Here is a 19,811-nt window from a genome sequence, read left to right as displayed (position 1 = left end):
TTTTCATAACCCATAATGCAAAGGCCAAAAGAACCAGGCACACGGCATAGGAAGAACATGTGTTCAGAGTGGACCCAGACAGGGAGACCTGGGCTTCATCTTCCCTTCCTCCATGCTCCAAAAGGTCTAAATTTAGTTTACTGTATCTACTGCAATGACATTAACATGTTGCAAGAACAAGAATCAAGCCAAAGAGAGAAGAAGAAGCATAATGTGGTGCGAGATATTTAAATGCCATGGCAACAATGATGTCTTCTCCATTATTTAATTCACTTCCTCGGGTCAGGTTATCCTGCCTTCTCTCCCCTGCACTTCCTGTTGCAGTGATCAAATCAGGTCACCCTGAATCTGTGAGTCCTCCTCACGACTGCAGTCATGTCTATTTCCAGCAGAATGAATTTTCTCCATCTCTTCCTTTGCTCCCAGACCTTTATTTTGGTGCCCTTGATGTTCCCAGTTGCTCTTCGCTGAGCTCCACACGCTGTAAATGCTTCCCTTTCATCCACATCTCCTCCCCCACACCCTTCCCCCAGCGCTGCTCTCTGCCCCTCCCTCCAGCTTCTGCAGTTGTCACTAACACAGTTAGCCACTTGATTAGCAACTCAGTGATTCAGAAGCCAAGAACCTTAGCCCTCCGCAAAGGCCCCTGCTTCTCTTTTCAGAGTCAGATCAAGTCCATCACCCCCAGATCTCTGTACCATTCAGTATAGAAGTCCGGGGGCCTTGAATATTCCATTTGCCAAGTTTAGCCCCCACCCCCTACTTCTTCCCTTTTCTTCTTCTGTGTGTGTCCCTGGAGCTCTTCATGCTCTATTTAACTTTTCCCCAGGAAAGGTGGACAGAGAAGGTTTAAGTTTAGGATTTCGATGGACGACCAACCTCCTCATTTACAGATGGGAAAACCAAGGTCCAGAGAGTTTAACTGAGCAGCTGCATGGCTAACCCTTGGAGGAACCAAAACATATGGGATGAAAACTCAAGTACAGTGGCAGATTTGGTGCGGAAAAAAAATCTTATTAAGGGGTGAGCAGTGCCAAGACCAGACTTGATGATTACCTAAGAGTTCCTTCACTCATTCTGCTCTTGTCTCCCTGCCAGCAGTGTAAGCAAAAGATCAAAGCAGAGCATGCATACCAGTCATAGATCCACCAGGACACCTGGGGAGGCTCCGCCTCCTAGGAGCTTGGAGACCCTGAAGACGGCCTGGGCCCCTCCAGCCCAGATCAGCGGGACAAGAGGAGGGTTCAGAGACAGCCAGGCTAATGAACTCCGCTCAAGTCCCACATCCACTAGGCTTTTCACTATTAGCCAGCACACACAGTGGTAAATTGACAGAAAATTTCCCCCTCAGTGTAGGAAGATGCATAAAATACATGATGCCTGTGAAAATATATTTATTGCAAAAGTTATATCAGTCTTGTAAGAAAGCACCAGCCTTCTCTGGGAAAAGGCATGGGTGGGAAAATGAATAAAATAACTTAGTATTTTGACTGTTTGCTGCAGTGGAAGAGGGACTTCTGTTTCTCAAGCTGAGTGGGAAGAGAGGGATTTATCCTTGGATGCCTAGAAACAAGGCGGAATACCGTAGAAAAGTCACTCCTTGGTGTGAGCATGGGGGCAAGTCCCCACCCCAACCCCCAGGCCTGGCTGATGGTCGTTCCCAGCCAGCCATTCCTCCCGGGTCGGGCTTGTTCCGCCCCGTTGGGATCTGCTGAGTGAGGCACTGAGCCTGGCTGCTGCCGCTGCCGCCCAACACTGTGATTAAGAGCTCAATGATTGATTTTCTAGCCCATGACCACATTGGTGGGGACAGAGTATGGCAGAGGAGGCTGGCGGGAAGCCAAGTGGAAAGAGGGTTTATGAAATGAGCTCTCAATGAAGAAAACTGTGGGAAAGAATGCGATGGGAGCAGATCTGGGGCCAGTAGATGTGGGAAAGCAGAACAACTCAAAAATGCTCTTCAAACTCGAACTAAAAACACAGCATTTTGCCAAACACAGGAAGGATCTGGTATGTGAGAAAGGCTCAGCACTGTTTATATAAAATAGACTATTCCTCTCTGCACAACCATCACGGACAAGGCTTAACCTCCCTTCTGTACTGGGCACTGTGCTGGGTTCTGAGGCTAGAAAGAAGAATCAGTCAGTCTAGAGAAGGGGATTGAAAACACAGGGAATGAGGTGTTAAAAATGCAAATGGCTCTTAAGGGAGTCATCAAAACGTTTTGCCTAAACTTTGGGCCCAGAGCCAGCAGGCAGGAGTGGGGCAGGGAGGGCCTGGGACTGCGCCCTGGGTGCTGCCTGCCTCCTGTGCAAACCTGAGGAAGGTTCTAGCAGGAAGACCCTGGTTGCTTCCCCCCGCACCCCCACCCCTGTTACATCCAGAGGAGGTCTGCTGAAGTTATGGGAGCTGGGAAAACCTCCCAGCACCAAGGGGCAGTTAGACATCCTCCTTATAAGCCTCAAGTTGTGGACACTTGTGACATGATTCCTTTCCCTCCCCTCACACACACCCCCACCCACCTCGAACTTGGGTCTCAGTTGACTCCCCATGTGTGTTTTGAGGGAAGATTTAACCTACTATGCCCCTGTTTCAACCCCCTTTGAGTAAAGAAATAAATTATTTGTGTTTCGTTTAGCTTTCAGCATCTGTTTTTTTTTTTTTTGCCCTGTAAAATAAACTGGAAACTGAAGAAGATGAGTATCTGTGTGTTTTTGTGCATCAGTGTTTAATATGTAAGAGAGGAGATGATATGTTTTAAAAGGGGAAATAAGAAAAAAATATCATACAACTTAAAACTTAGTGCTTGACCAAGCTCAGTATCTGATGGTTTTATTTTTTTAATATCTGAAATAAAATTCTATTTCTGCAGTTCATGTCTGAAAATGGTGTAATCCAAAGTGGCTCTTTCATCTTCCACTGCAGGAACTGGTTCTTTTTGTAGCTTTGGAGCCCAGGTGTCTGCCCTGGAGGACTTTAAGGAGGTTATATTTAAGCCAGAAGACTTTGGAAAAGTATAGACTAGGCTGGAGGACCTCTGAGCAGTCTAGCCTGAGCTGGCAGAACTGATACCAGTGTAGCCTAAGCCTCTTATCTCCTAGGGGAGGAATTCAAGCTGTGAAAAGGTGGCCTGCCCAGGCCCTTCTGCAGGTGAGCATCACCAGGACACAACCTTCTTAACCCCTGGCTCAGGGGCCTTCCCGCTCTTTCTCAGTCAAAACGGACTGAAATTTCTGGCAGTGCTGAGACACATGTCCCTAACATTGTGCTCTTTTTCACAGAATAAAAACTGAGTTTAAGAAGAAACACAGTACTCGATTAAAAAAAAAAAATACCTGGCATTTAAGCACAAAGCCCCAAAACAAGGCGTGGTCTCCCGGGTACTGGAAGTACTCCGAAATCCGCAAAGTCTCATTCGTGGTTCAGAAAACAGAATAGAACAACTTTCTCTGCTCCCTCCTCTCCTCTCCCCGCCCTCACCCGCTCGCTCCGTGCAGTAGCTGTTCTTGGCAGATGCCCAAAGCGGCACCCGGTAATTCCACGGTACATTGTGTACATTTGCATCCATTTAACCAGCTATTTACAGCCGCCCTTTACCGCCACCTGTAAGAAGCAACGCCGTAATGACACTAAGTGGCGGGGCCGGGAAGCGGGGGCCCCGTGATGTTCTACACTTCAAGAGCAGGAATTTGTGAAGGGCTGGCACTTGGAGAAACCAGGAGACGGCTGGGGACATCACACGTACTGGGCGGGAGGCGACAGGAGGAGGCGCGCCAGACGGAGGGTCCTTCCTCGGGAGCTCCAGTCGTTGGCTCCTTTTCCGTTACCACCACCGCGAGGAGGGACCTGCCGGGCCTTCCGCGCGGCTTATTTCCTGCCTGATAAAGAGCCCGCTGCCATTTGGATTTGCTGAAGCTCTGAATCACTCGAGACGAGACGCCTGATGGTCCCGAGGAGGGTGGGGACGCAGCGCGCTAGGGTGGGAGCCGCAGTCCGGCGGCATCCGGGCTGGATGTCACCCCCTGGCGCCTGGGAAACCTGCTCGCGGATGTGATGCGGCAACGCGGGGACACCTGCGCTCCCGTGCGTGCCGCACTCGTGCAGCTCCGGGTGGCAAACGGGATGAAGTGGGGGCGAGGGCGAGAGGAAGTTGAGGCGCTGGAGTATCAGGAACGCTGCCTTAGCTTGCCCGGCTCTTTGGAGGCTGTCCCGAGGAGCCGGGGCGGGGAGGGGAGGGCTGCTGCGGCTGGCGAACACTGAACGCGGACTTCCAAGGGGTCCCTGGCATAGTTGGAGGTCGAGCGTTCTGAGCCCTCCCCACCCCCAAGGGTGGCTACCCGGAGGTCCCAAGTGCCGCGAGGAGCGCTCTCGGAGCGCACCCAGCCTCGCAGAAGCAAAAGCTAAACCCGTGATGGGCCGGGGGACTGGCAGGGTGGGGCGCAGAGCCAGCGCGGACCGGGAGCGCCTTTCGTTTTAAGGAGCCTTACTTCTGGGAAGGGACAGGGAACTGTCAATCAGCGAGGGAGGGAGCGCACCGGCGCTGGGTGATGTCAGCGGATCAGCTGCTCGATAACAAAGAGGGGGTATTACAGGAGAAAGTTGCAGCGGCGGCGGCGGCGGCCACGGCAGCACCCCGGAGCCTGGGAGGCAAGGGGGCAAGTGGGCGAAGGGAGGAGGGACGGCTGCCGACGGAGCAGCTTAAGGCCAAGGAATTGAAAGGGCTGTAGGGGGAGGCAGTGTGAGCCAGCCCCGACTGCTCCTCCTCTTCCTCCTCCTCCAAACTCGCAGGGTTCAGCCCCAGCGCTCGCTCAGCCGCCGCGAGCACCCGGAGGGACGCGAGGCAGCCGCGCGGCCCCGAGCTGGGCAGGGTCCCCAGCCGCCATGGATAGCGACGATGAGATGGTGGAGGAGGCGGTGGAAGGTACAAGCATCTCTGTGGGGCCCTGGGAGGAGGCGCCGGAGGGGGCACGGGACGCGGAAGGAGTGGCGGGCTGCGACCGGCGCGGCTCCGGGCCCCCAGCGGCCGCCACTGTCCCCTAGGCGGGTGGCCGGGTTCGCGCAGGGGCCGGACGGCCACGGCCACGCCACTGGGAGCGCGCAGTGCGCGGCAGGGCGCAGGCCGGGAACGGGGCTCAGCTGGGTCGGGGTCTCCGGGGGGTCAGGAGAGGGGCACGGCTGCTCCATCCTGCCCGGCCACCGCCTGCATCCGCCTTCGGAGTTGCAAAACCTGCCCCGCACTCCGGCCTTCCCCTTTTCGGGGATGGGAGATGGAGGTGCGCAGGAGGATAGACCACCCCCCCGCCCCCCCTCCCCCGCCGCCACTGGCGATCTCGGCGGAGCAATCCCGAGCTCCTCTCCCGGCGCCAGCCCTTTCGTTCGGCTTGCCGCTGCGACCCGCGGTGACCGCGGTCGCGTCCGGGTCGGTCCCCCGGCGCAGCGCACAGGGCTGGACCAGGCACGTGGCACCCGCGGCTCGCGCGGTCGCTCCTCCGAAAAGATGAAATCATTGCAGGGCCGGGGATAAGGCTCCCAACCCGGGGCTTGAACGCACGCCGACCTGGCCTCCGCTGCCCCGGAGCGCATCGGCCAAACCGCCCCTCCCCCTTCCTGCTTCCCGGCGGGTGCCGCCGCCGCCACGCTGTGCAGGCGCCCGGCAAGCCCGGACCCAAATTGCTGGGTGACACTTAACTTTCTGAATTCCATGCAGTTGGCTGTGGGTGATATCACCGCCTCTGTGTCGTGTTTCTCCGCCCCTTCGCTTCCAGCGCCCCTCCCCCGACTTTTCTCGCCACTTTGTTTTGCTGAGTTTCTCCACCTCTTTTTTTTTTTTTTTGGCTAGTTCTAAAAAAACGAGGTGGGGACGTTATACAATCTAGTTGTTTGTATCATGAGACGTTATGATTTTGTAACAGTGAATACTGGAAAATACACGTTAGCGTTATTTATTTCTATGATTCTACCCTGGACGGTACGTCGTGATGTTTTGCAGTGCTTCGTGGTATTATTCCAGAATATTTTAACCAAACAGCTAAGTAAACATTTTTTAGCTTTTGGTTGAATCTGCTTTCTATCTAATTTGTATTAACAAGTTCTTAGAAATGGTAAAGAAAGACAAAGTGACAAGGCTTACAGATGCATGAGAATGCAGTTACTGCTACTTTGGGAGGAAAAAAAATCAATTTTTATATCAACATAATTGACTCCGTTTGCGATGCTCCCAAGGTCTTAGGGAGAGATTAAGTTGAATAATATTTTTTAATTCTCTAAAATCTGTCTTCATGTAACTGTTGAAACTTATTTCTTTATCGTGCTTCAAGGAGTCTTGGTTTTGTTTTAAATTCACAATGCCCTGAACTATTTCTCCCTAAGTAAAGCCAATGCTGGGACTTCCTGGGGCCCAAAGACGGTGATTGGTAATCTTCTTTAAACTTAAATTATTGACTACGTGTGCCTTCATGTTATGAAAGATAATTGAAAAATGCTACTCTCAGATTGTTAGGACTTGCTCTCATTCTTCAAAGTTTACTTAGACTTGTAAAAATAATGCAAACCCTTGATCCCAGACAGTGCTCCCAAGGTTAAACTACCTTACCCTTTGAAGCTGTTTGGAAACCTAAGGCTCAGTTGTCCACAGTCCCAGGCTCCTTGCAGAATGTGAACAAGCAGCTTTAGAAATACATCGATGCTTTTGAGATTGCTTAATGGGTGGAAGCAGAGAAACTTCTTTATATAAGCAAGGAAGTTTCTGTTATATAGAGTGTGAGGGTATGTTCATATACATTATTACCCAAAGTCAGAATGTACTTGAGAAGGGTCACTATTTAATTCTTATGCTGGCACAACTGGCTTAAACCTTGAATGTCTGGAGGAATCCAGGACACATGGTTACTCAGTAATACCAACAGTAAACAAAGTAACACAGAGTCTTTAAGTCCTTAGAGGCACACAAGGCGTAGACTCACACAGTGTCTAGAGCACGCATGTGTAAAAGCAGGCTTTTTCCCAGCCATTCTTGGCCTTTTAAAGTGCTGTCTGTAATAGTGTCAAGATCTAACACACGCATGGGGGACTCGTAAAAGGCTAGTCTGAGCATCTTGGTGTGGAAGTACCGGCTAACCTACTTCTGTCCATATACAGAGCGTGTGTTCTCTGCAGTTTCGTTGTCTTAGCTATCATTATTGCTGTAATTATTTAGTTCTTACTATGTGCAGGCTCTGTGCTAAGTATTTCACACACACACTCATGATGTGAGTACTCCTATTATCCTAATTTTACAGAGGAGGAAGCCGAGGCTTAGAGAAGTTAAGAACTGACCCAAGGACCCTCAGCCATGCAGGGGACAGGCTTGGACCCCAGAACCCAGCTCCACCATACGACATCGTCTCCCTGTGTGTGTGTGTGAATTGCTCAATCATGTCTGACTCTTGGCAACCCCCACAACTGTAGCCTGCCAGGCTCCTCTGTCCGTGGAGTTCTCCAGGCAAGAACACTGGAGTGGATTGCCATTCGCTTCTCTAGTAGTCTCTCTACACCCTTCTTATTTTTTATTTAATGAGCCAGTCACATATAGGAAACAGTTGGTAGCTGAGTTTGAAAGCAACCGTTAAATGTTGTGTCGGTGTCATTCTTTATCAGTGTCACTCTTTAGAGGCTGGTTCTGAAAGAGTTCAGTGACTCTCAGAAAAAAATATATTTGGGGAAAGAGAATTTAACTTATAGCCTCTGCTACCGACATCCTTTTTCTTTCTCCTTAGAAATTTACTCTGGGGAAGAAACTGGTCTCTTCAGGACTTAAGTTTGAGTGTTGATTGTCACATCATGTATCTTTTGGTTACCTCTCTGTTAGGGTGGAACTGCAGCTTGGTTGGTGTTCTAAGCTCTGGTGGAGGAATCCCTGAGGGCAGGTGGGTGGAGGGGAGGGAGTTTCTGTTTATGATGTTGGCTGGGCTTCCTTGGGAGGGCAGCCCTGGGGCTCAGCGGGCCTGCAAACATCACCTGAGCTCCCGCTGTGGTTTTTATTCTTTTATATTATTATTATTTTAAAGGTTTTCTTGGCTGCCCTGCACAGCATATGGGAATCTTAGTTCCTACAAGGGATAATCCATGCCCTTGGCATTGGAAGCACAGAGTCTCAACCACTGGATGGCCAAAGAAGTCCCCTTGCTGTGGTTTTTTTTCTTTGAGGCTCATTGGTTCGGGGAAGGGTGATGTTTAACTTTGGGAATAGAAGTTTTTATTACATCTATTTCTTTGCCTACCAGTAGACACAAAGATGAATACAAGGTTTTCCCTAATGTAATTTGAAATAAATATATCGTATCTAATCAGATGAGTGATGGTGGTTGAGAGGAAGTGGAAATTGCATACAGCCTGTGGAAGTAGTTGGGGAAGGAATTCCTGGAAGAGTTGGCGTGGAATTGAGTCCAGTTGAGAGAGGCACTTTTCGAGAAAAGAGAGGTGTGGAATGAAACAACAATTCACAGGGAAAAAGAAAACAAATGACCAATAAGCATTTGAAAAGAAACAACTTCACTAAATAAATACAAATGCAAATGCTGAGATAAAGGTTTTCTCTAATTAGGTTGGCAAAATTCAATAAGACTAATATCATCCTGCAAAGAAGGGGACATTCTTACATATGATTCATTAGTATCATCAAGGAATTTCAGCTAATCAAAGGTTAACCCAGGTACATCAAAACATAAAAAAGGAAAAGGAAAAAGAGGGGGAGAGTGGAATTATTGCAGGCACATTCAGAGACGAACTGCTGGCTTCTACTATAACAGAGGGTCGAGGAGGAGAAAAGTGGAGGGTAACACAGGGAACGGAGTCTTGTCACAGGCCCAGACCGTGAAGTGTCCTAGAGGCTCTTTGGAGTTCAGAGTGGAAGGATGGGGGCTCTGCTCTGGGAGAATGAACAGGCAGTGGGGAGCAGGTGAAGCGATCATCTAGAAGGCTCTTTGAAGTAGCAGTTATGAGGGCAGGAAAAATCAGACAGGCCTGGAAACATAAAGGCCACATGGAGGAAGAAAAAAAGGGGAAAGAGCAGCATCACTAGAACAAAGAAGCCAGAATGAAAATAAGAATCTCTGTGTTTCACTGCCCCAGTCCCCTCAAATAGTAAGAGGATTTTTTTTTCCCCCTTAAAATATATTTATTTATTTTTAATTGATTGATCATTGCCTTACAATATTGGTTTGATTTATGCCATACATCAAAATGAATTAGCCATAGGTGTACACATATCCCTTCCATCTTAAACCTCCCTCCCACCTCCCACCCTTTCGCACCCGTCTAGGTCATGACAGAGCCCAGGTTTGAATTCCCTGAGTCATACAGCGAATTTCTATTTGCTGTCTATCTTACATATGTTAATGTATATGCTTCCATGCTGTGTGTGTGCTTAGTCACTCGGTCGTGTCATGGACTTGTAGCCCGCCAGGCTCCTCTGTCCATGGAATTCTCCAGGCAAGAATATTGCAGTGGGTTGCCATGCCCTCTTTCAGGGGATCTTCCCGATCCAGGGATTGAACCCAGGTCTTCCACATTACTGGTGGATTCTTTACCGTCTGAGCCACCATGGGAAGCCCCATGCTTCCATGCTGCTCTCTCTCAAATAGTAAGAGTATTTTTAACTGTCCTCCTAATCACTTATCCTACCTATCTCTAATAAGACTGCTGATGCTCTGAACTTAGGAAGAATACAGGCGAGGTGTCTGGTAACACGCTTTGTATGTGGGCCTCACGTTAAAACTATGACCCTCACAACTAATAACTGAGCTCTTGCAAAGGATGACTTTCAAAAATCTAATTGTGTTTTTAACCACAAGCGTAAGTGCTTCATCATGAAGGCACATTCTTGCACTAAACAGAATAAGTTTGCCTTTTTTATGATTATTACCTTTTTAAAAATAATTCTGTTCAACAAAACCAACAATGCATGTAAGGGTCTCTGGTTCTGAGAGGAACACACACACACTCTCTCAGACACACACACACACATACACTCAGATCTCCTGTGAGTAAGCCTGAGGCTGTACGCAGCAGAGTGTCTGATCCAGAGGGAATTTCCTGTGCTGAGAGGAACCATCACTGCACAAAATACAGCCCTCGCTCTCATCAGGTTCATGAAAAAAACTCTGAGGGAACCCGAGGGGGAAAAAAATTGAACTTCTGTCTGTTCAGTAGATAATGATCTTGAGAGCAAAGTGAAAAAGTAGATTTGTGAGACGGTTCTTTTTTTTCCCCTTTCTCTAACTTCTGTCAATATTTGAACGCCGTGCTACAGACAGATGTACGACACAAGAGCCGGGGCAGCTCTCCCAACACACGACCGTCATTCTAGTGGGTTTTCCTTGTTTGGGTCTGGCCCTCAACCTCTGTGGAGTGGGAACTGGCCTGGAAGGCTGTTGGCTGACTTGGCACGTTGCACAGGCTGACCTCGATCCGAGCAGGCAGGACTAGTGTTGCTCTTTGCGTTGGTAACACGTGGAAGAGGCAGGCGTTTGCCGTCAGGATATGCTGGTGCTGTGGGAACTCTCTTAGCTCTGAAGGCCTCTCCCATTTCTCTGTCTGGGACCTGAGATCACCTCTCTTTAGAGGTCACTTCTCCTGCCATCGGCAGGAAAGGATACCCTGCCAGTTCGCTCTTATCCCAGGATTGAAAGAGTGGGGGAAGGTGTTCTTAACATCCATTAGCTCATTCAGGGTAGCTGTTAATGTGTTTCTTGGGCAATAGGGATGACTTTCTCAGCTGTAAGCCTGGAATTTGAGGGATGGCTGTGAGGTTTAATTTAGATAATAGGAAATTACATAACTCAGTGCCTGATGCATAGTAGGTAGACAGATGTTTTTTTCTTCTCTGTGGTTCAGTCTCCCTCTCCATTAAATTCACTTACTGGCAAAATAAATATTACATGATCTTATTGTCCAAATGGCTTTGGAACAAGAGTTGTACCAGAAGCTCCTATAGCACTAGTTGGTAGGAGATGTGAGGTCATAGCAACCCAGTCTCTTCTCTTCCTGACATTTCTTTTCTTGGAAAGTCTCTTAGCTGTTATTGTTTTGGTTGTGGGTGTTGTTTTAAATATAAAGTTCTGCTGCCAGAAACACCACCCCAGGCTATTAAATATTCAGGATGGAAGTCTTGAATGATGATAAGCCGTATTAACTTTTAGCTCCTTTTCATTGATCCTGGTCATTGATCACATCCTGGTCATTGATCACATCCTGGTCATTGATCACATCATCCTGCTTTTGGAAGGATGAGAAGAGAACAGACAAGCCAACCAGAGGACCCTGCTGTGATCTGATAGAAGGCGATTTCAGAGATTTCTCACAGCATACAACCTGAACACCTGTGGAAAGGCAGTAAAGGGTCACCCGTCCCAGCCTTCTTCCTAGACAGGTGGTGTCACCAGAAAAACGGCCAACATTCAGCAGCCCCTCTGTTCCTTTCTCCCTAGAGACTAAGAGGGTGCTGGGACTTCTCCCCACTGGCCGGTACAGAGGCCGCATCCTTCATGGAGCGGGGTTGGTATTACCGCTCTCATCTCGGTAGGATTCAGGACTGTCCCTCAAGTGTTTTTATTGTGTTCTGTGATGCTTCCAATTTTCTGCAGTATCTAAATGCCGCTGCTGAGGGTGCACCTGTTTTGCTCAGAAATAGGACAGGACCATTGCAACTGAGGAAAGGTGGAAATGAATTTACATTGGGTTTTTTTTCCCCTTAGGGTTCATATTTATCATAATACTTCTCTTGATCCAAAGTAGAATAGGGACTTCCCCAGTGGTCCGGTGACTCTGTGCTCCCAATACAGGGGCCCAGGTTTGATCCTTGGTCAGGGAACTATTACTAGATCCCACATGCTACAGCTAAGACCCCGCATGGCCAAATAAAATTTTTAAATATATTAAAAAAAAATGAGGCAAAATCACTAATTTCATCAAATATTAGTTTTATAAAGTCTGAAATATGTGAACTGTTTTCTATGGAGAAAGCATTTTCAACAGATTAGTAAGTACTTCAATATAAGGCTAAAATGGTTATCCTGATAGTTATACCTGAATCAAAAGTGGGATGCTACATTCATAGGAATGCTAACAGCTAAATTTAATTTGATCTGAGCAACATTTCATTAGAAAAAGCTTTTAACTATACACTGAGTGGGTTTTTTATGAAAAAAGAAAAAGACTTAATTTATTTCAATGAGAAAAATGTCATCAGTAGATATTTAGAAAATAATTGTCCAAATTATTTCATATGATTCAAGTGTCATTGAATCATGTCACATACAGTTTTTGGTTTTAGAGCAAGGAAGCAAATGTGGTCTAGTTCCCTCCTAACCATTAACTTCCTGGCCCTTGGTGAAAAAAAAATTGTGTTAAGAGAAAAGGATCCTTATTGACTGTGATTTATTTAAGTAGCCATGTTTTCTTGTGATATATTCTAGGTAATTCATTCTATACAGAATGCGATATAGCAATAAAACAGTCTTTGTTCGTTTGTATTTTATGTTTATGTAATCAATAATACAAATAAACAGGTTTTTTGCTCTTCATAAGAGTGCTTGCTTACTATCCCTTCTAAGGGATGATACTGTTTTACCACTTTAGAAGAAATTATTTTAGGAGAGTAAAGCATTCATTGTGGTGTTATGGTCTGTGTTCCTTTTTTTTTTTATGTCTGTGAGCCATCTGGAAGCCATATTTAAGTGTTTAATGTCCCTGCATTGCACAGTATTTAATTATTTTATACCTTTTCATCCATGACTCAGGTCATTAACCCAGGAAAAAGTCAGCAGATTAACTGCTGCCTTTATTTTCAACCCACCTCTGCAAAATTAGCTCAGCAAAATGACTGGGGAGACACCAAGGAGGTGACTCCTGGGTTTTGTGAAATATGTGGATAATAATAAGAAACCTAAATGTTGACTGGAAACATAAATATTAAAATATACCAGTTGGTGATGCGAGAAGAACCAGCAATTTAAAGATCACAGTGTAATCATGGCTACTGATGTTCAAAATCACTGCTTAAATGGTCATATGGATACTTCTGGCTACATTTAAAGCACAAACCCTCTGAACCCAATGGGCAGAAGGTATATGACAAGGTTATTACTGAACATTGAAAGCTGAAAGGTTTTTGTAAAGTAAAGCAGTAAGTTCAAGCTTAAGTTCAAGCTTAGAAGGACTCTGAGTTTGTGTGTTTGTACAATGAGGTGCAGACGTTAGGGCAGTTGTAGAGGGGTGACTCGAGCTCTTGTTGTCAGAAGGTAACAAAGAGCAGGAGGGTTTTCAGAGGGTGCCTGGCCAGCAGAGCTCCACATCAGACCGTATCAGTTCAGTTCAGTCGCTCAGTCGTGTCTGACTCTTTGCAACCCCATGAACTGCAGCACGCCAGGCCTCCCTGTCCATCACCAATTCCCGGAGTCCACCCAAACCCATGTCCACTGAGTTGGTGATGCCATCCAACCATCTCATCCTCTGTCGTCCCCTTCTCCTCCTGCCCCTAATCCCTCCCAGCATCAGAGTCTTTTCCAGTGAGTCAACTCTTTGCATCAGGTGGCCAAAGCATTAGAGTTTCAGCTTCAACATCAGTCCTTCCAATGAACACCCAGGCCTGATCTCCTTTAGGATGGACTGGTCTGATCTCCTTGCAGTCCAAGGGACTCTCAAGAGTCTTCTCCAATACCACAGTTCAAAAGCATCAATTCTTCAGCACTCAGCTTTCTTTATGGTCCAACTGTCACATCCATACATGACCACTGGAAAAACCATAGCCATATAATGATGTATAAAATTGTATTGTGCTTGGTTCTACAACCACATCACATATTGCCAAGACAGTGTGCCATCTCAACCACATTTAGGTTAAGCGTGACCTTTCAGGAGCATTAATTCCAAACCTGAGGACTACCATGTGGTTTGGTACTAAGTCAATTGAAACTCACACTGCAGATGTTATTATTGAGAATAACTTTCAGTCCCTAGCAAAATATGATTGTGGCTTGGGTTCCTGTTCTTACATGTGTCTAAGGTGCTCTATCGTGGACCCGTCCTTTTGAAAGCGTATCTGAGTGGAACTGATGGTGCTGATGCAGGCAGAAAAAGCTTGGCATTCGCCCTTCCCTGAGCAAGGAAGGGACCCCCAGGCTGCTCAGGGCACTTGCTGGCAGCATCTAAGCACAGATCTGAGGGTGGGGGAGCGTGGAAGATGTTAAGGTTTGCCTTGTGTTTCCCTTTCCCCAGGGCACCTGGACGATGATGGATTGCCGCACGGCTTCTGCACAGTCACCTACTCCTCCACGGACAGATTCGAGGGCAACTTCATTCACGGAGAAAAGAATGGACGGGGCAAGTTCTTCTTCTTTGATGGCAGGTAGCACTCACGGTTTGGTTTTGTTTCGTTCTGGGGGTAGGAGGTAGGTACCAAACTATTTGGAAGAATGATATGAATGAGAGAATTTCAGTATTTTAATACAATGTATAGAAAAGGTCAGGGTAAGCCCAACATGCATATACTGCTTTGGGACCCAGGGAATTCGGCCCCTGTTACAGAACTCAAGTGGCCCGCACACAGGGAAGCCAGTCTGCTGACACCAGGTGGTGGGGAGGGAAAGTGTTCAGTGCAGAGCCCCAAGCAAGGAATCCAGGGCACCCAGTGCTGCCTGTTACACTCCTGCACGGGTTTCAAGAAAGCATTTTTAAAGACAACGTAAGGGCGAGGCATCCCAGGATATGTAATGAGCTTGTGTACAATTCTCTGATTGACGGTGAGGTAACAGGGCGGTGTCATGGGGGTTAGCTTTACCAACCCAGAGGCGCCAGTAAGTCTGGGGGCTACTCGCTCATGGTCGTCAAGGGGTCAATTTCTTCCATTTGGCGAGGGATTTAGCATCTGTAAGTCAACTTGGGAAATGTGCATCAGTACTGTTATCTAGGTACTTCAGAGGGGAGCTACCGCAGAAGATATGGGGGAGGGGTCTGTCCTGGGATGATCCCATAGGGTCCTGCTCGGTTACCCCCCACCACCATGGCTATGGCCTGAGACTCAGCTCTGCCATCATCACCTCTGAGGGTGTACTTGTCAAAGACACCCTCTGCCGTGCCAGATTCAGGGGCCCTCATCTTGCACAAGTTGGTGGGTCTTTGATGGATTTCACCTGCTTGTTCAGGTAATGCGTCTCCATAAAGTTACACAAGTGGGGATCGTTCTTCGTCAGGGACCAGTGTGTGCAATCCCAGTAGTGACTGATCCACGCTCTTTTTTGAGTGTAATGCGCACTTACTCCATTGCATTCAGCCCATTCTCAGACATCATGGTCCAGTTTCTTGATTTCCTGAAAGAAGCTTCAGCCACCCCATTGTTCCTGCAGCTTCATCATTTTCTCAGCGTATTCTCTCTCCTCCTGAGATTAGCCAAGAGAATATTTAGCAGAGGTCCTCCAAGCCCGTCATCACGGTTCACGCAGTAAGATGGGTGAACATAGGCGGGGCCAGCTCCAGGCCCAGTGTTGTAAACGCTTGTCTTTGGGGTGACCAGACGCTGCATGTGATACCTCAGTGCTGATGCTGTAATAGTGTTTCCTATGTTCTCCCTCTAGTTAAAATATTTTTCACAGCAGGATTCTTTTACTTTGCTTTCACCTCCTTTATGAGAACACCATAAGGCAGAAGTTCTTCACCCTCTTGAGATAGGTGGGAATAGCTAGGACTGCTGCTGCTGCTGCTAAGTCACTTCAGTCGTGTCCAACTCTGTGCGACCCCATAGATGGCAGCCCATCAGGCACCTGTCCCTGGGATTCTCCAGGCAAGAACACTGGAGTAGGTTGCATTTCCTTCTCCAATGTATGAAAGTGAAAAGTGGAAATGCAGTCGCTCAGTCGTGTCCGACTCCTAGCGACCCCATGGACTGCAGCCCACCCCCTCCATCCATGGGATTTTCCAGGCAAGAGTACTGGAGTGGGGTGCCATTGCCTTCTCCGATAGCTAGGACTAGTCTCTTTCAAAAGAGATGGGTTACACAGGCCCAGCTTGCCAGTAGTGACTTTTAAGCCATGTCGTCTTCAGAAATGAGGAGTGGCTGGGTGAATTTCTCCAGCAATTAGAGGAATTCAGAGGCACAGAAGAACCGGTTCTTTTCATACCACTTGACTGAGTAATACAGAAATGGATTTTTTTGGGCTGTATGTACGACCTTAGTTCCCTGAACAGGGATCCAACCCACGTCCCCCTGAGTGGAAGCACAGAGTCCTAACCACTGGACTTCCAGGGAAGACCCCAGAAATGGATTTAGCTAAAAGCAGATTATAGAATTCTGTGGGACAGGATGCTGAAAGCTCAGCTTTTCTGTACACCAGTGCTGAATCAAATCTTGGAGACATAGTTTTGGGTGAACTAGAAAAGAGTAGCTTTATTGCTTTGCCAGGCAGAGGGGAACACAGCAGGCTAATGCCCTCAAAACCAAGTGTCCCATCTTGGGAAAGACAGTGATAAGTTTTATAGTAATTGTTCACATAGGGCATGACCAACTCATGAATATTCATGGCTTGGCAGTGAGATAAGTAGGAGTCCATATGGTCAACCTTCAGGTCCAACTGGTCTGGGGTCTACATTGCTTGTGGGCAGCATACTGTCATTAATCACTAACTTCTCCCACCTGGAGGGGGTTTCAGTCTCTGCAGAATGGCTCAAAGATATTGTCTGTCACCTGTATCTGTTGATGGGAAAATAGGAGTTTGCCCCAAGGCTGCTCTGGACTGTTTCTCCCTGGTCTTGCATCTCCTCCCTTCCCTAATTAACAACTGCTTGAATCTGCCCCTTGAAACTCAGGAGAGGTCATGGAGACTGAATGAAGTTTGTCGCTTATAATCAAAGAAATGGGAGCACAGAAAGGCCTTCTGCCCAGGAGCCCCACAGGGTCCTGCTCAGTATCAGGCATAGCACCACTTGCTAAATTCTTGACACTGGTAATAAACTGAAGCTTCCACAAACCTTGAAATTTCTTCAGGAGAGAGATTGTCTAAGCTGATAGCTGAAGGGTGATCATAGACACTGGCTTGTGACCCAGCATCCCATCCCTTTTCTGTAGGTGGAGTGAGTTGCTTTTAAAAAAAAATATTAATACGTCTTCAGGCTCTCAATTATCTGAAATAAGGAGGGGTGAGGAAAGCAATAAAAGCCTCAGAGAACTTTTGTAAACTTTTAACTCCAACCTTCTCTTTCCCATTGTTCCCAAGCCCACACTCAACCTCATTTTAGCAGAAACTGGCTTCCAAACTATTCATGTTCATCAGTATTCTACTTCCTTTTTTCTGCCCTGGTGGATACCCAAGGCCTGTAGTGGCCTCTTACTGGATTTGATATCAGCGCTTTTCTCTCTCACAACCCCTTTAAGCCATCCAGAGGGAGATTTTTCCTGCCTCGTTTATTTAAAAATAAAATAAATATAAATAAAAGAGTTTATAACTCTTTTTTGGAAAGTGTCACTATTTACCTCATGCAGTTATTCTTTTACTCATTCAACAAATATATATTTATAGGAATGTCTTATTTCCAAGGACTTCCCTGGCAGTCCAGGGGTTGAGACTCCTCACGTGCATTCCAATGCACGGCGTGCAGATTCAGTCCCTGGTTGGGGACTGAGATCCCACAAGCAACAAGTGCAGCCAAAAATGAGTCTTATTTGCCCTACAGAAGTGAGCTTTCCTTGAGGGCAAAATCTGTGTCTGTTTCATCTTCTATGCTTAATAGCACTTTCTCTTAATTTGGTACTAAAAAAAAAGTTCTTGCTGAATGAGGATAGGAGATGAAAAAGAGGGTAGAATTCTCACACACATAGACACACACACACAAGTATTTAAAGAGCACCCTACATCTCTTACTTTGAAGGTCATACCTAATTAATTGATTGACTCTGGGAAAGCAGTCCAGCAGGTTTGGTTGAATTTAGTGTTGGTTGTGGGCTTGCTTTGGGCTTCCCAGGTGGCTCAGTGGTAAAGAATCCACCTGCCAACACAGGAGACTTGGCTTTGATCCCTGGGGATCCAGGGGATCTTCTTGACAATGGCACCCTGCTTCAGTATTTTTGCCTGGAGAATTCCACAGACAGAAGAGCTTGATGGGCTACAGTCCATGGGGTCACAAAGAGTCTGACATGACAGAGTGACTGAGCATATGGGCTTCCTCTGTACTCAAGAGTTGGGCTAAGCTTCCCAACCAGTGTGCCAGGAATGAGGCCTGGGGTGCTGAGTGGGACCTTGAGACTTCCAAATGCATCCCTCCTTCTGCCAAGCTAGTCACGTCCAGCTCTGACCAGCTTCATCCAGTTCCTCCAGTGTGCCTTACTAATGCAGTGATCTGCCTATGGGTCAAGACCAGCGCAGACTGGAGCACCAGGTAAGGCTGAAGCATTAGGTCAGTAACTATCTCAGGAATAGAAAGAAATTCACTTTTTTTCTTTTGGGGGCACAAATTCACTGGTTTTTATACCTACCACTCAAACACCTGAAGAGACTTAGGTCCTGTGGGAGCCTCAAGGAATGATGGAATTAGCAGGGACCTGAAAAGCTCACCCTTGTTAGCCTTGTGCGCATGGCAGGTAATCCCTTGAGGGGAAAAGATCAGTCTCACTGCTTTTGTGACATGGGATGAAGTCGTGTGGTGACAGGTTCTCAAAAGGTCGCAATCACCTTCTCTCTTAAGCCCAATAACGATCATGTTGTGAGACATCTATTAGAAGGATTTGTGAAAGAGTAGATTTATGGTCATGGTTGGGGAGGGAAAGGGTGGGATGACTTGAGAGAGTAGTCCTGCAACATACATTACCATATGTGAAGTGGACAGTCAGTGGGAATTTGCTGTATGATCCAGGGAACTGAAAGCTGGTGACTTGGAGCGGGCGATGGGGAGAGAGGTGGGAGGGTGCTTTAGGAGACGGGCTGGAGGGGCGTATGTATCCTATGACTGATTCATGTTAATGTATGGTGGATACCATCCCAATATTGTACTAATAGAGTAAAAAGTAAAATTAAAAAAAAAGAATTTGTGGAAAAATTAGTGACTCTTATGACTGAAATAAAATGCTATGTAATCTGTTAGATCTAACAGGGAGGTGGCGGATACCATCCCAAAATTGTACTAATAGAGTTAAAAGTAAAATTAAAAAAAAAGAATTTGTGGAAAAATTAGTGACTCTTATGACTGAAATAAAATGCTATGTAATCTGTTAGATCTAACGGGGAGGTGGCGGATACCATCCCAAAATTGTACTAATTGAGTTAAAAGTAAAATTTAAAAAAAAGAATTTGTGGAAAAATTAGTGACTCTTATGACTGAAATAAAATGCTGTGTAATCTGTTAGATCTAACCGGGAGGTGCAGGAAGTGGTCATAGAGAAGTCAGTTTCTACATGAAGCAGCACCTTAGTTTACATTGCTTTATTAATTTTTCTCCCTATTACTGCTTCCAATTTTGGGGGGGTCTAATGTATTGAGTAAAATAAAGCGGGCATTCATGGTTTTTTATTAGCAGTCAGGAGGCTTTAGTCTGGAAAAATTCCTCCAAAAAGGGTGAAATTAAGGTTTTGAAATAACCGTTGAGGAAACAAAAGGTTTCTGATAAAGTTTTTTAAAGTTGTGCAAACCTGTAGCACTAGCTTATGTTGCCATCAAAGGCTTTGTTTGCAGTTACAGGAGCCTGTGTTTGGAAAATTCCAGGGTAGTGACAGAAGACTTGGCTTGATGCATTTTTAATCTTATATAAAACCTGAACTTGAGTGTATGATTTTTTTTTAACTTGAGGCATGA

General features: G+C 46.7%; 1 protein-coding gene across 2 annotated transcripts in view; it reads left to right on the top strand.

Annotated features, from left to right (window-relative positions):
* Window positions 1-3,945: 3,945 nt before the first annotated feature.
* The window catches only part of SETD7 (SET domain containing 7, histone lysine methyltransferase), a 57,277-nt gene continuing 41,411 nt past the window's right edge, over window positions 3,946-19,811 (top strand). The window contains exons 1-3 of one of the 2 annotated variants that reach the window (XM_070386556.1): window positions 3,946-4,083; window positions 4,789-4,921; window positions 14,254-14,383. In XM_070386556.1, the coding sequence (XP_070242657.1) occupies window positions 4,054-4,083; window positions 4,789-4,921; window positions 14,254-14,383 (293 nt within the window). In that variant the 5' untranslated portion in view covers window positions 3,946-4,053. Of the gene's footprint in view, window positions 4,084-4,138; window positions 4,648-4,788; window positions 4,922-14,253; window positions 14,384-19,811 lie in introns of those variants that run through there. The other variant, XM_070386557.1, reaches the window with a different exon arrangement.

This window comes from Bos mutus, chromosome 17 (assembly GCF_027580195.1).
Source record: "Bos mutus isolate GX-2022 chromosome 17, NWIPB_WYAK_1.1, whole genome shotgun sequence".
In the NCBI taxonomy this organism is placed as follows: domain Eukaryota; kingdom Metazoa; phylum Chordata; class Mammalia; order Artiodactyla; family Bovidae; genus Bos; species Bos mutus.
The sequence above is the reverse complement of the archived record's forward strand: the minus strand, read 5'-3'. Positions and strand labels throughout refer to the sequence as shown.